This window comes from Coenobita brevimanus, chromosome 8, assembly GCF_032717465.1.
Source record: "Coenobita brevimanus isolate Jiangsu-jjx chromosome 8, ASM3271746v2, whole genome shotgun sequence".
NCBI lineage: Eukaryota > Metazoa > Arthropoda > Malacostraca > Decapoda > Coenobitidae > Coenobita > Coenobita brevimanus.
In genome coordinates this window covers 43,361,567-43,375,980 of record NC_136961.1, presented here as the reverse complement: position 1 = coordinate 43,375,980, position 14,414 = coordinate 43,361,567, and the positions used below count along the sequence as shown (strand labels likewise).

General features: G+C 41.3%; 1 protein-coding gene across 1 annotated transcript; it reads left to right on the top strand.

Annotated features, from left to right (window-relative positions):
- Positions 1-5,257: 5,257 nt before the first annotated feature.
- Positions 5,258-11,085, top strand: LOC145408240 (peroxiredoxin-like). The gene is made up of 5 exons (XM_080279003.1): positions 5,258-5,331; positions 7,584-7,780; positions 8,781-8,916; positions 9,642-9,876; positions 10,690-11,085. Exons 1-5 carry the CDS (start codon positions 5,299-5,301, stop codon positions 10,773-10,775), a joined length of 687 nt encoding a protein of 228 aa, XP_080135129.1. The 5' UTR covers positions 5,258-5,298; the 3' UTR covers positions 10,776-11,085.
- Positions 11,086-14,414: the final 3,329 nt, after the last annotated feature.

Below are 14,414 nucleotides of genomic sequence, written 5' to 3'. Positions count from 1 at the left end.
TATCACGCCCTCCCTATCTCACTCCTTCCCTATATCACACTCTCCCTGTATCACTCCCTCCCTATCTCACTCACTCCCTATCTCACTCCCTCCCTGCCTCACTTCCTGTCTCACTCACTCCCTATCCCTGGAAAGGAGGATGGTGGACAGTAAGGGCAATTTTAGCCTTCAGTCCACTGGGTTCACGTCTCTATGGCCACAACAACAACAACAACATCATCATCAACAACAACAACAACAACAACAACAACAACAACTAGAATTTCCCTAAAGTAACTGGTATGGATACAATGCAGAGAGAGAGAGAGAGAGAGAGAGCAGCAAGTGGGACGAGAGGAAGGTGGAAGGAGGAGGGAAAGGGTGAGAAGGAGGGGGAAACAGTGAGGTTGAGGGGGAGAGAGAGGATGAGAGGGAGGGGGAGAGGAGTGAGGTCGAGGGGGCGAGAGAGGATGAGGGAAAGGAGGAGAGAATGGGTGAGAGTGGAGGGGAATGACAGGGGGAGGAGAGGAGGTGAGGGGGTAGCAGTGAACGAGAGAAGAGGTGGGGAGGGAAGAAGGGAGTGGGGAGAAGAGGGGAGGGGGGAGAAGATGTGAAGGAGAGGGTAGTGTGGGTCGGCAACGAAGGTGAGGGGAGGGGGTGGGGAGGGAAAAGAAGAGGTGAAGGAGGAGGGAGGGCGGGAAATGATGGAGAGAAGGGGCGAGGAGGGGAGGAGGGGAGTTTAGGGTAGGGGATGGGGAGGAGGGGAGTGGGAGAGAGGAGGGGTGATGGCGTTAAGGGCTTGAAAGACCTCGGGTACGCGGGTCAACGCCCTCGCCACGTGCCCCTCCGCATGCCCACCACTGCCAGGGTAGACTCCAGGATTGTCATATGGCACTGAGCTGTTACAAGAAACCTGCAGTGGAATATGATGCTAGTCACGAAGAAGTGTCGTGGAAAGGATGTGAAGCCGTAGTAGTGTCCTGGTACTGAGATGTAACCAAGATAAGCACTACGATGTGGTGCTAGTCACGAAGAAGTGCTATGGGAAGGATGTAGGGCCGTAGCCTTGCGTGGACAAGGACGAGTATCTGCTAAAAGAAAGTCACAACACAAAGTCAGTTTCCCGTCGTAACTTATTTATTTATTTTATTATTATTATTATTATTATTATTATTATTCCTCCTCCTCCTCCTCCTCCTCCTCCTCCTTGGATGATGACCCTATGTTAAATGTAAATAGACCTAAATAGACCAAAAGGTGGGCTGAAAAAAAAGACATATTTAATCTCAGTAAGTCAGGTAAGATTAAAAACACCTGATCCTACCTGCAGACACCTTAATGAGTCCAATTAAGCTGATTGACCCTGATTTGACCTGACCTCACTTGGCAGTCTGCGTGGATGTGGTAGTAGGAGTAATGGTGGTGGTGGTAATAGTAGTAGTGGTAGTAATAGTAGTAGTGGTGGTGGTAAGAGCAATGATAGTAGTAGTAGTAAGAGTAATAATAGGAGTAGTACTAAAAGTAATAGTAGTAGTAGTAGTAATAGTACGAGTAGTAGTAGCAGTAACCACAGACTTGGACGTAAACCAGAGTGACATGCAGGAAACTAACGCAACAGAGAGAGACAGAAAGAGAGAGAGAGAGAGAGAGAGAGAGAGAGAGAATGCAGGTTTCAGGGGACGTGACCATACAAGTAAACATTATCAATTATTTACATTGTTTCAGGCTGTCAGTGAGAGTGAGTGAGTGAGTGAGAGAGAAAGTGAGTGGCTGACTGCAAGACTGAGAGAGTGAGTGAGTGATGAGTGAGTGAGTGACTGACTGACTGTGAGATAGTAAGATAGTGAGATAGTGAGTGTACCGTATTGTTCATCATGGTCCAGAGTTGCACAGGGAGAGACAGGGAGCGTGACTGTACAGTAATAACCAGGAAACCCAACCCCCCTCATGCTGGGCACAAGTCTAGTATTGCACGTGAGCTGAGAGAGTGGGGCATAGGAGCCAGAAAATGTTACACTCCTGAAAGACAGAGGAGGCCTTTGTTTCCTTCTTTTTTTCTTGATTTTTTCTTCGTTTTTATTTATTTATTTATTTTTTGGGTGGATTTCTTGGTCTGAAGGGCAAAGAATTATTATACATCCTCAGTGGTCTGTAAAAAGGTGAGAGAGAGAGAGAGAGAGAGAGAGAGAGAGAGAGAGAGAGAGAGAGAGAGAATGGAGGGATTTTGAGTTATATGCTACCCATCTTTGCCCCTACCCTCCACAGAGAGAGAGAGAGAGAGAGAGAGAGAGAGAGAGAGAGAGAGAGAGAGAGAGAGAGAGTTTAAATGTGCACATATGTAGATGGAAAGATAAATAGACAGACAGATAGATAGATAGACAGGTAGGTAGGTAGGGAGGTAGATAGACAGGTATTACTGTGTGTGTGTGTGTGTGTGTGTGTGTGTGTGTGTGTGTGTGTGTGTGTGTGTGTACATTCTGGGCCAAGGCTAAGCAGGTAATAGTAAATGGTATCCAAAGGGGGAGGGGGAGGGGAGGGGGGAGAAAGGGGGAGGGGAGAGGGGGGGCTCTGACTAATGTATGTGTGCTCTCGTAGTGGTCGTTTCCAATATCCTTCCCCCCCCCCTCTCTCTCTCTCTCTCTCTCTCTCTCTGCACACACACAGCTCAATCTACACTTCATCAGCTACTACTACTACTGCTGTTATTATTATTATTAGTATTATTAGTATTATTATTATCATCATCATCATCACTATTATTATTATTATTATTGCAAATCAAGGGGACACTAAAAGAAATAACCAGCCTTTCAATTCCCAGTTCGTAAGGCAGGAAGAAGGGCCCTGAAAACGCGTCTGAAGAGGTTAGTTCGGCTCTATATTACTCTATTTTCTGTCTCCCCTTTGCGCACGAGCCCTAGAGCTTCCTGGTTTGTTATTGTTCCCTGTTCTGCTGTCTTATAACTTGTTCTATTCCGTATATCGCGCCTGGAGAACAAGGCGAGGCGGGATGGGAGTGAAGAGAGGTTAAGTGTGGTTGTTTGTGTTATTCGTGCAAGCCTGCGAAATGTGGATAGATAGATAGACAGATAGATGGAGAGGTAGGTAGGTAGGTAGGTATAGATAGATAGGTAGGTAGGTAGATGATTGATAAATAGATAGGTAGATGGATAGACAGATTGATAAATAAAGATAAGTAAATAGGTAGTGGATATTGACTGATAAATAGATCAATAGGTAGATAGGTAGTTAGATAGACAGCTAGATAGATAGTAGGTACTGATTGATAGGTAACCAGGAAGGTAGGTAGAGAGTTAGATAGATAGACAGATAGATACACCCATGCAGCAGGACAGGGTGCAGGCATAGCGGGGTGATAGTCTATTTTTGGACGACCTTCGGCTGTTGCTGTAGTGAAGCCCAATTTATGTAACGTCAGGCAAGTTTGGTGTGCAGGGCGGCAGTGTTTTGTTTATTAGATCTCGTATTTCTCTCTCTCTCTCTCTCTCTCTCTCTCTCTCTCTCTCTCTCTCTCACAACCCCTTCAACCTCAGGACACTGTTTTAAATATACATCTTCTCATGTACTCCTTTCATATTAACTTGGCCTAGACCTAACGTCTCTCCATCTTGAATGCCGAGTTGTAGCAATAGGTTAACGCTAGAATATGATGCTAGTCACGAAGAAGTGCTATGTAAATGATGTAGAGCTGCAGCATTGTCTTTGCCAGCTAGCTACGTGAAATATGCCGGTATTACGTGGTGTGTTCCTTTAGGCTGGTGCTACGTGGCTCTTCCGTTAGGCTGGTGTTACCTGGTGTGTTCCTTTAGGCTGGTGTTACTTGGTGGTCCTTTAGGCAGGTATTAAGTGCTGGTGTTCCGTTACGCTGGTGTTACGTGGTGGTGTTCCGTTAGGCTGGTGTTACGTGCTGGTGTATATGGTATTGCTGACCCACATACCAGGGGAGGGGGGCATACCACGCTGAGAGCTGGTGGTCAAGTGGTTGGAGAGGTGGTGTGCTCTTTGAAAGAAAGCGAGGTCGACTCTAGGCTAGGGCAGTGGACAGATTGATTTCAGTATCTTTTGCCCTTTATATTAAAATCTCATTTCACCTTACATGTATTCAGTATGGACACTAAGTATTAGTGCTTGTGTGGTGATGTGTGGCTTATTAAACCGCCAAGAACTAAACTACCATTTTGTGATAGTTTATGAAATATCTGCATGTTTTCTATGGATTGTTTGAGAAAGAAAACGTAAAATAAATAGATAACTATGGTATTTTTCATGAACCCCCCCAAGTATCCTTCTCACGAATCTCATTGTGAACATTTCTGTTTATGATCTGCCACACCACAAAAGATTGTCTTCCATTTTATCGTTCGTGTTATCTAGTTTTTTGTGTGTTTATTTCAGGGAAACATGATTTTATTATGTAACTTCCGGACTTGTGGCTCTCTGACTTTGCTCATTTTTTACTAAAGCAACCTCTCTGAAGATATTAACATGGTTTAAAAATTCGCTGGCAATTTTAACTTACCTAAGAATTCCGTAACTTACCTAATTATAACTTTTTCAGGAGGAACTGAATGCCGACGATAAGTATGCGAGAAGGAAGAATTGCTAATTGCTAAATTGCTAACCGTTAGCGATCATTCGTGAGCTTTTTTTGCAGGTTCGTCTCGATATAATTGGCCCGGTATAACTTTAGAAGTAACCAACGTTACCAATTTTCATTATATTACGTCCCTGAACTATTCTAACTAAGACTTACCCTTTAAGCCTAGTTTCAGTTGGGGGAGCAAATTTTGTAGGGATAGTCATATAGTGACTTGTTAGGCTGTCGCTCAGTAACGGATGAATGTTGCGCCATATTGGCTGGTGCAGGCGTGTGCATTTGGTCTATGTCAGGCTCTAGATCAGGCCTAGGTTAGGTTAGGTTAGGTTAGTTTGGGTTAGTTTAATGCAAAATAGTGTATTTTTAATTAATCTTCATCTTGATTTTGGGGGATAAATCCACTTTTGGAAATCTTACTCAAAATTCCAAAAGGGGGATTTTCCCCCAAAAATGAGGGTCAAAACTAATTAAAGCACAGTATTTTGCATTGGAAACCATAAAAAAAATAATAAAAGAAAACGTTGGTTACTTCTAAAAATTTACCATTGGCCCTACTATCCGTTTATTATCATATATTTTTTTCTTGTTTCACATTAATTAGAAATAAATTTACTGTACATATTCAATATTCTGTTTGTTTGCCTGTTACGTCATTCAGTGAGGATCAGCTGGATCCGCATTCGGCGAATCGGCAGGCAAGAATGGCAGGCTTTCTCAGGAAATTTGCAGTAACCGTACGTTTACTTCACTTATGTATTATGTCACGCTTAAAAAGTAGGCTTAAATTGGGTGTGAGCAATGGCAGATTTTATATTTTGTTTCTTTAAGAAAATTTTACCGGCTTTGTTAGAGAACTTATGCATGGTTACAACCATCAGTCATGATGATTAGGCTTAAGTTAGCCCAATCAGTTAGTGGTCATAGTTTGTGTATTGTGGCCAAGTTTTCCGGAAACAAACTTTTTAAAGGTGAAAACGATCACCGCTACCTAATTATATAATACTCAGCACAACCGTACCACACGGCTGGCTACAACCATGACGAGTGTTGTTTTTGTTACCCAGGCATGGGGATACCCGTTAGCAGAAGGATATATGTATATTGTCACAAAGAGCTTGCTTATATAAAGATAAATCATTGCTGATTTTACCTTAGTTGTACCGATACATTTATGTGGCATAGCCTACACCAGTAAGCCTAACATTCGCAGCCGGTCAAGTCCTAGCAGAATCACTTTTTGTTACCTTCCCCCTACAGTTAAAATCAAGCACTGTCCAGGTCCATTTATAATTACAAAACGTTTTGGATTACAGCTGGGAAGGGAGAATTTAACCATAGGCTTTCTTGTTGGGGAAATTAATCACATAATGCCATATTGAAAAGCTATCACTATGTACAGTATGTTAACACATGCATTTTCCACATAGGCTAGTGTTGTGGGTAAAAGACTACAAAACATCCATAGCACATGGTTGAAGATGCCACACAGGTTAATTGGCTTGAGTTTTACAGATAACACTGCATGTAGACATGAATGAATTAGCTCAGGAAAAGCAGTCTACAGTTCTGTCCCCTAATCCAACCTAGGCCTAACCACAGGAATAGACTGCATTTTTTTCTTCTCCCCTTATAGCCAGTGACTAAGATGAGATTAGAAATTGGCCTCAGTTAGGCTCAAATTACACAGGCCTAGGTTAGGTTGAGTTGCATCAGGGTACGTAATGGCATAATACTGTAATTTTTTTATCAGAATCTGGTGTTATAATTGTAAATATATAACAAGTGAAGGAATCCATTGTCCCCAAATCATACCTAGACGTAACCCTAACATAATTGCTTCTAAATTACCGTACTGCAGTGGGGATTATGGCATCTGGCTGTAGGCATAGATAGATAGATAGGTTCCTGATCTTGCTGTTGGACCCCCAGATGGAGTGAACAAACAAGCACTTTTCATGGGGTTGTAAAGATTTAAGACGATAGGAAAATGTTATAACTGAGTGGTGCACTGTAGTACCATTGTACATTTTACTTGAAGCAATCGTCTTCATAGAGGGGTCTCAGGTGATGGCAGACCTAAAGAAACTGCTGTGAGGGAAGGGTACTCACTAATCTGCCATTGGTTGGGAATCACCATCATAGGTGAAGGAAATAGTGTAAGAAAGGCCAATATTGTATGTGGAAATGCTCTCCACTCGACATACTGTACATTTTCAGATAGGCTGGGTTCTGTTAGGGGTAAATGTTTGGCATTGCATCCAGCTAATAGACACTGGAGACTGAACATGTTGGCTTCTTAATTTATACATTTCTGAGCAATTTCTTGTATGCAAACATCCATCACAAATCCTTAGGAAGACCCTGAGAGATTGAGGTCAGAAATCATCATGAATAGTTGCAAAGTTTAGAAGGTTTTCTTGAAACTGTGTATACACTCAAACCTCGATTTAAAGGACTAAATGGGGAATCAACTTGTCCCTTACTGGAAAATGTCCATTGTTTTACCACATATAAAGACAATCTTATTATGAAATGCAATGATTGTTTCACTTTTCTTACTTATTTATATGATTATGAATATTATTTTACGGGTACTGTATAAAGAAACATATTAATGTGTATACCCTAGATATTACGTATCACTTTTCACTGGTCTTGTCCGTTTCTCAGGTACAGTAGAATATGGAGTCCCTTAAATCCGAAATCCCTGAAATGGAGGTCCCTTAAATCAAGGTTTGAGTGTATTTGTGACTGAGTTCTTCACCTTAGACTCCTCTGTTACTTGGCAGAATACCGAGCTTGTAGTCACACTCCAGTTTAACTGTCATGGTACCGTAGTGTATCTGTACCTCCCATGTCAGTTGTGATCATCTGTTTACTACTACAGTCACTGTTGATACCTTGTAATTAGCTTAAGGATATGAAACATGCGTATGGAGTGCGGGGAAAGGTACAAGGCTGATTTTTTTTTATATATATTCCTCAGGCTGCCCGTTCTGCTGTGTTGGGTAGGAGCAGTGTAGAGCGCCATCTGTCCACCACTACACGCTCCCTGGCAGTTGCAGTCACTCAGCCTGCACCCAGCTTCAAGGGCCAGGCAGTGGTGGGAAGTGACTTTAAGGAAATCTCCCTAGAGGACTACAGAGGCAAATACCTTGTTCTCTTCTTCTACCCATTAGATTTGTGAGTCTTCATTGTTTAAGTACAGTGCAGGTATCCTTCTGTATCCAGGCAGGGTACTCTCACTAAGAATCCTAATGTAAGGCAAAATTGTGTAAACTGAATAACTCATCCATAGAAGCCCTTAATACATATGGAGATACTGAACTTTTTTTTCTTTACATGATCTTAACCATGCATTTGATAACTGTAGAATTCTGAAAGCTGTACCAATCATGAAAGGGTTAATGGTCACAGTATTGACTCATAGAGGCTCTTGCACTCTGTCAGTTGAACAAAATCATCTGGCATTAACTGGAATAGCTAAAATACAGTATTAAAGAAGGTGTGACCATGAGGGTGGTAATGCAATATTGTGTCACGTTTTAAAAGTAGCTACAGTGTGCTTGGTATCTTTGTGCTAATTAGTTCTGAACATAGTCCACTAATGAAATGATTTGTGGATAAAGTGAGTGTCAGATTGACATAAATAAGCTAGCTTATTTTCATATTCAGGAGTATGCCACTTTCGGATACTCTAATATGTTGTTTGATACCCAGTCTTTAGGTTACGCAGATGATACTGTTCAAGAGCAACTGGCCATAGTTCTTAACTGAAAGTACTGTAAGGCTAGATAATGCTACAAATCCTTAAAATTAATGCATACAGCATCATCATATTTTTCATTATTTATTTGTGAGTTTTATATGCAAAAATCTGTACGGTATTAGGAAAATGCTGAAATCAGCAATATATTGATGAAGGCAAGTATTTTATGATAGGCACTACACTGAACTAAAGGGGGTAGGACAACAATATGGAAAGAGGCACCAGTATTTGAAGAACTTTATGAGAAACTTTGGCTGTTCATGATTTGCTGAAAATCTTTATTAAACCATTCCGTAATTGTTATGGATTAGGGAATATTTTAGTACAGGGCAGCACAGGATACTTGAAGATTCTTATTTATACCCTGTTTTTCACTTCAGTTTCATTTACAAATGTCACTCTGATTATTTGCAGCACATTTGTGTGCCCAACTGAGCTGATTGCCTTCAGTGAACACCTTCCTGCCTTCAAGAAGCTCAATTGTGAAGTGGTGGGCGTGTCCACTGACTCTCACTTCTCTCACTTAGCATGGAATAACATGCCCAGGAAGGTCAGTGGATGTAGCTGTTGCATATATAAGTCAGGCTTATTACTGTATTGTGTTTGTATGTTTATAAAGGCTCTAATGTTCTTGCATGTGTCACTTTTGGTCACCCATTGTCAGCTTTCTATACTACTCAGTCTCGAGCAGCGTCTCTCTTAAGTCCGTTAACCCTGAGACTACATTCTGGCTTACTTCTGCATGGGGATTATGTCCATGAAAACACAAGAAATGCATTGGAGAAAGTGCAGGGGTTATGGGAATTAAGGATTTGGTGCACATGTACGTATTTTTCCACTGATAAGTGATGTGGAGGCACCTAAGAAAGTGCTGCAGTTCAACACAGACCATCACAGACAAGCAAGAATTGTGTTCAGGACAAAGACATTCTCAACACTCATTAGGAATATCTTGGTCTCCCTGGTACTTGTTTGAACAAGTTGTTACTGTGCTGTTTGCTCTCGTGTCTTAGGCCATGTGTTCATTGTATCCAGTGTGTAGAACATAACTACAAGTGTACACTATATCTTGTACTGTACATCTTTCCCATTATGTCCACATGCTTGTTGATAAGAGCTGATATAGCGTATATTTTTTCACCATCCTTTTTTTTTTTTTTTTTTTTCCCCTAAGGATGGGGTGAGAGTCCAGAAAGCAAGGAAGGAGAGAGTACAGTGCTATAGTAAAAGAAGTATCACCAGCATGCTATATATTATTTCCCTGTCTTTAAACAGCAAGGAGGTCTAGGAGGAGTAGCATACCCATTACTAGCAGACTTCAACAAGACAGTGTCACGGGACTATGGGGTGCTGCTGGAGAATGATGGAGTGGCTTTGAGAGGTCTCTTCCTTATTGACCCTGAGGGCATTGTCAGGCACATGAGCATTAATGATCTCCCAGTTGGACGCTCGGTGGAAGAGACATTAAGACTACTCAAAGCATTCCAGTTTGTTGCTGAGCATGGGGAAGGTAAGTCTGCCAGCATCTGTATGTAGATGGCAACAGATTGAATGAGTAAGGGGTAATGACATCATTTATACATATTAGGTTTTGAGAGAGGTAGCTAAAAAACAAGACATGGAAAAAAGGCTGAAGCTAGTTTTGAATAATGAAGTGATGGTACTCATAGATGTTTGAAAGGGGTGGGACATGATTGTGTGGAAGTGTGAAGTAAGTACTGTATTAGCTGATAGAGTGCTTGGTCCAAGCATGAATGATGTTAGAGAAGCGGAAGTTCTGAGTGACGATTGTTAAAGCAAGTTCTTAGCACTGCTTTTGGAGTGACATGGTTGGAGTGATGGTCAGGTGAATAAGTTTTTGAACAGTATGATGTTGAGGTTGAGGTTGTGAAATAATAGCAAATATTTAGATTTTTTTTTTGCCATGTGGAGCAAGTGGAAAGACAGGAATTATACAGAGTATGTATTAGAGAAGCATGATTGGAAGTTGGAGGAGAGGTAGACCAAGAGCAGTGTAGAGGAACAGGTCTTTAAATACTGTACCGTATATGCTGGAGGGTATGGTGTTAATGGAGGAAAGGTAATTATTTAATAAGAACAGAAATTTCTGAAGATCCCTTTTTATTGAGGCCACCATTTACAGAATGCAGCATCATGCATCAGATTCATTGCTTATATTTCTAGAATATGATAAGATTTGAGTTGTCTGTATGGGCTGTATCCATACTGATATCTTTTTTTTTTTTTTTCCTGCTGTTTCATACAGTAATTCTGAACTAGGATGTCATACATGACCAGTAATTTATACATTATGTCTTTCCAGTGTGTCCAGCCAGCTGGCAACCTGATTCTCCAACTATCAAGCCTGACCCCAGTGGTTCACTTGAATATTTTGGGAAAGTTAACTAAATATGGATTATAATAATGTGCTTCGGTTTAGTTATTAGTTTGTGTTTAGTCCAAAGCTGCACACTGTGCAGCATATGGTAAACAACCGCTCTTAACAAGGTCCATGTTTTGAAGTTGGGCATTTTTAATACCAGTATGTTGAAAGATCTCAGCACTCAACTGTTACCAAGATAACCATTCGTTCCTTTGTTCTTTTACAGATGCCAAAAATAATACAGGTGCATAGCAATAAGTAATATTATATGGCATAGTAATTGCAGAACTGAATTGTATAGTAAGTAAGCACTTGTAAATAAACTGTAAAAGGGTAGACTGATTTTTTCCCTTTTATATATGGATTTTTGTCTTTATATTTTATATATTGCATTCATTTGATATTTTCAGTGAATCATTAAAAATCAGAATCGTGGAGTGGCTGGGGATAAGTTATTAAAGCATTTTGTTTCATGGTGTAATATTTGAGATCATTTAATCCTTTTTATCATGTGTAATATGAATTAAAATAATTCACAGTAGAAACTCAGTGATTGATACAGTATGCCACTCAGGGATGAGTGAGGCTGGTCACTCTCATCTTAAATGTCAGGACCAACTTGCCTAGCCCTGGGCTTTTACGCTCCTCGTGGGGCAACGTAGGATTGGATGATGGATGGATACAGTATTGGTTCCAGTAAACAAGGAAAATATTATGGTAGGTACAGAGGCTAGGAATCATTGTGCTGTATATGCTTAGCTGAATTGATTACAGAACTACAGGAACTTACATATGCCGTCCATTAGGGATATTCCTGAGGTAGTGCAGATCATCAGAGGAGAGATTGAGACACTGTGGATGCAACATGAGATTATTTTGATAACGGTTCTGGCAGTAGATGATTGGCTGCCGTTAACTGTGGGAGTTAAGTTTAGTGTGAAATACGGTGAAAAACTTGGTAATAAGTCACTCAACCATGACTCGTTGGCTAGGAACTTAGCCACATTTAAATAGAGTCTAAGTCCAAGCTGAGACTCTCACATTGTTACAAATCTTTATACACATCATAGACTTGTTTTTTTCCTAACAGCTTCCAAGAAATGTTGGAAAGTGATTGGTCGTTTTGGTTCTTGGTTTAGATCCATAGAAAACATTAGCTGTACCATGGTCAACCTCAGCATGGGGATTCCTAAAAAGGAAGCTTGGTATCATATTTATTTATGTATATATAATAGGTCACAACTGTATATTAGTTATGAAAATGTTAAATAGTGCTTAGTGTCATTACTGTTTGGGGAAGTAATGGTCAGGCTTTAGTGTAGTGGGCTGCAGACAGTTAGGACTCAAGATTGATCCCGGAAGTGGAATGGAATATTTTAAAGATATCAGTGTCCTTTTTTTTTTTTTTTTTTTTTTTTTTTTTTTTAAGGATTGGGTGGGGAAGTCTTGAAAGAAGAAAATATGAAAGTGGAAGAACAGGCTCAGTGAAATAGGACACATAGTTATTCATTTGTTTGTGCACATTGTCCGTCTTCACCTCATAGGTATGACTGCCTTCACTTTTTCTCTTCTCTAGGTATACTTCTCATACACCGGCCAGATAATCATTTAATCAGTTAACTAGTTAAAAAAATGGGGTGCCAGAACTGTTGTCTTCTCCCTAGTGCTTAATTTATCCAATGAACTCGATACCAAGTCAGTTCCCTAGCCTCAGCAATTTCCATACTTCAGTTTCTTACACGCTTATTGACCATATCCATCCACCTTCAGATTCTCTCATGTATACACTTTTCACCATCCAGTCTGGTACTGACCAGGAGCCTACATGTGGTGATACTGTATACCTTGGGTGTAATGAAGCAACTGTGGCATCCATTTCACGAGCCAAACTTTCCCCATGTTTTCCTGCACCTCACCATGGGGATGGACCCTGGTGCAGCCCTGATAAGATGCTGTCTACTGCCAGGGTGTACTGGTTTCGTACACAGTGTATGTACTGTACTGTACCTGTAGGAGAGCCCCACAGAAATAGTGGTTGATGAGTCTGCTCAGCCAGACAGATCTGGTTTAAGCAATAATAACTTGCGTAAGTACATCCATTCCCTCTGTATGAACATGCCATTCAAGCACACACTCTTCACTTCTGCATGGCTTGTATTATCTCTCATTCAAAGTGGAGAGGTAGCAATATTAGGCCAAGTTAAAGTAAGAAGGGCTTAGAAAGCAGAAATTGATGGCTTGGAAATACCTTCATATCACTTCTTTCTTATCACTTTATTTTTTATTTTGCATGCTAATATTATTAAGTAATGGTGGTGGTGCTGTTTGTGGTAGTAATTGTAACCCCAGGTTCATTTGAAACATGAACCCAGTGTACTGCAGGCTGAAACTGCCATGCTCTGTCTTACGTATAGTTGTGTAGGTCAGTTTTCCCCACCATAAAATTCTGAGTCAAGCCTTATATTGGTCAGTTTAGCTCATTTTTATACAACTCCATTGAATTCCTTGTACTTCACTACTTCCTTTCTTTTTTCCCTTATTCTCCTACCGATCTTCTTAACCTACCTTTCCTCCATCCCTCCACTGCCCCTTCCATCCTCTCTTTCCTCCACAACCCCTCTCTTCCCTTTCCTTTACCTACCTTACCTCCCTTCAATATCCTTTATCTGCCTTTCCTGTCCTCCCTCTCCTTTCTACCTTTCCGTATTTTCTTGCCCTTTACCTCTCCTCCCTTCCCTCTTTTGTACCTACCTTTCTTCCATCCCTTCTCCTTTACCCCGTTCCTCCCTTACCTCTCCTTTCCCTACCTTCTCACCACTCCTTCCATCCTTTCCTTTCGTTTTCTTTACATCCTCCACCATTCCTCCCACCCTTTACTTACCTTTCCTTCCATACTCTCCTCCCCACATTTCCATTCCTCCAAGTTCCTTCCTCATCTCGTTTACTCCTCCACCCCCTCTTTCACTTTACCTTCAAGCATGCCTTCCTTCATTCTTCACCCCTCCTTTCTTCCCTTTCCATTTTCCCCCTAATCCTTCAGTCTGTGCACCTTTTCTCTCCTCCAAGTGGTGGCTGTTGGGCTGGGCTGGCCCCCTCACAAAGGGGGCCCCCAGTTTTGGCTAAAATAATATTGATGCAAGATATTTTATACCATTTTAGTTTTATTCTGTCACTTAACAGCACTGTTAAGTAAAAACATGTTAGAACTTTGACTGCTATGTAGAAAAGCCACAGATATTTTCACGTCAGCATATGGAAATCACAGTTTATGCCGGAGGGCCCCATGTGTCTCCAGCCTAGGGCCCCCTGAAGTGTTAAGGCATTGCTGTTGGCAACCATATCACATTCTGTGGGTGGGTTAGAATTCCCTAGTATGGGAAAGTGACCAAGGCAACTGTATCAGTTTGTGGTGTGGTGATAATGGTGGTACCATAGTTGTTGTTGTTGGTGGTGGTGGTAACTGTGGTAGGCCTAGTTTTAATTCTTTTTGAGGTAGCAATAATATTGATGTATGCATCATCATCATCCCAGCTGATCAATTACCTTTATGTAACGAAAGTCCTAGAAAGACCAGAGAGGGTGGAGGAAGGATGGAGGGTGAGGGAAAGGGGGGAGGGACTGAGAGAGGTGGGGGAGGGACGAAGGGAGGTGGAGGAAGCCGGCTT

What these genes read in the sequence shown, in the direction of transcription:
- LOC145408240 (XM_080279003.1), top strand. Translation starts at nt 5,299, where the DNA reads ATGGCAGGCTTTCTCAGGAAATTTGCAGTAACC. An exon ending in GGAATAACATGCCCAGGAAG is followed by an intron (nt 8,917 to 9,641) that starts GTCAGTGGATGT and finishes GTCTTTAAACAG; the next exon opens with CAAGGAGGTCTAGGAGGAGT. An exon ending in TGTTGCTGAGCATGGGGAAG is followed by an intron (nt 9,877 to 10,689) that starts GTAAGTCTGCCA and finishes ATGTCTTTCCAG; the next exon opens with TGTGTCCAGCCAGCTGGCAA.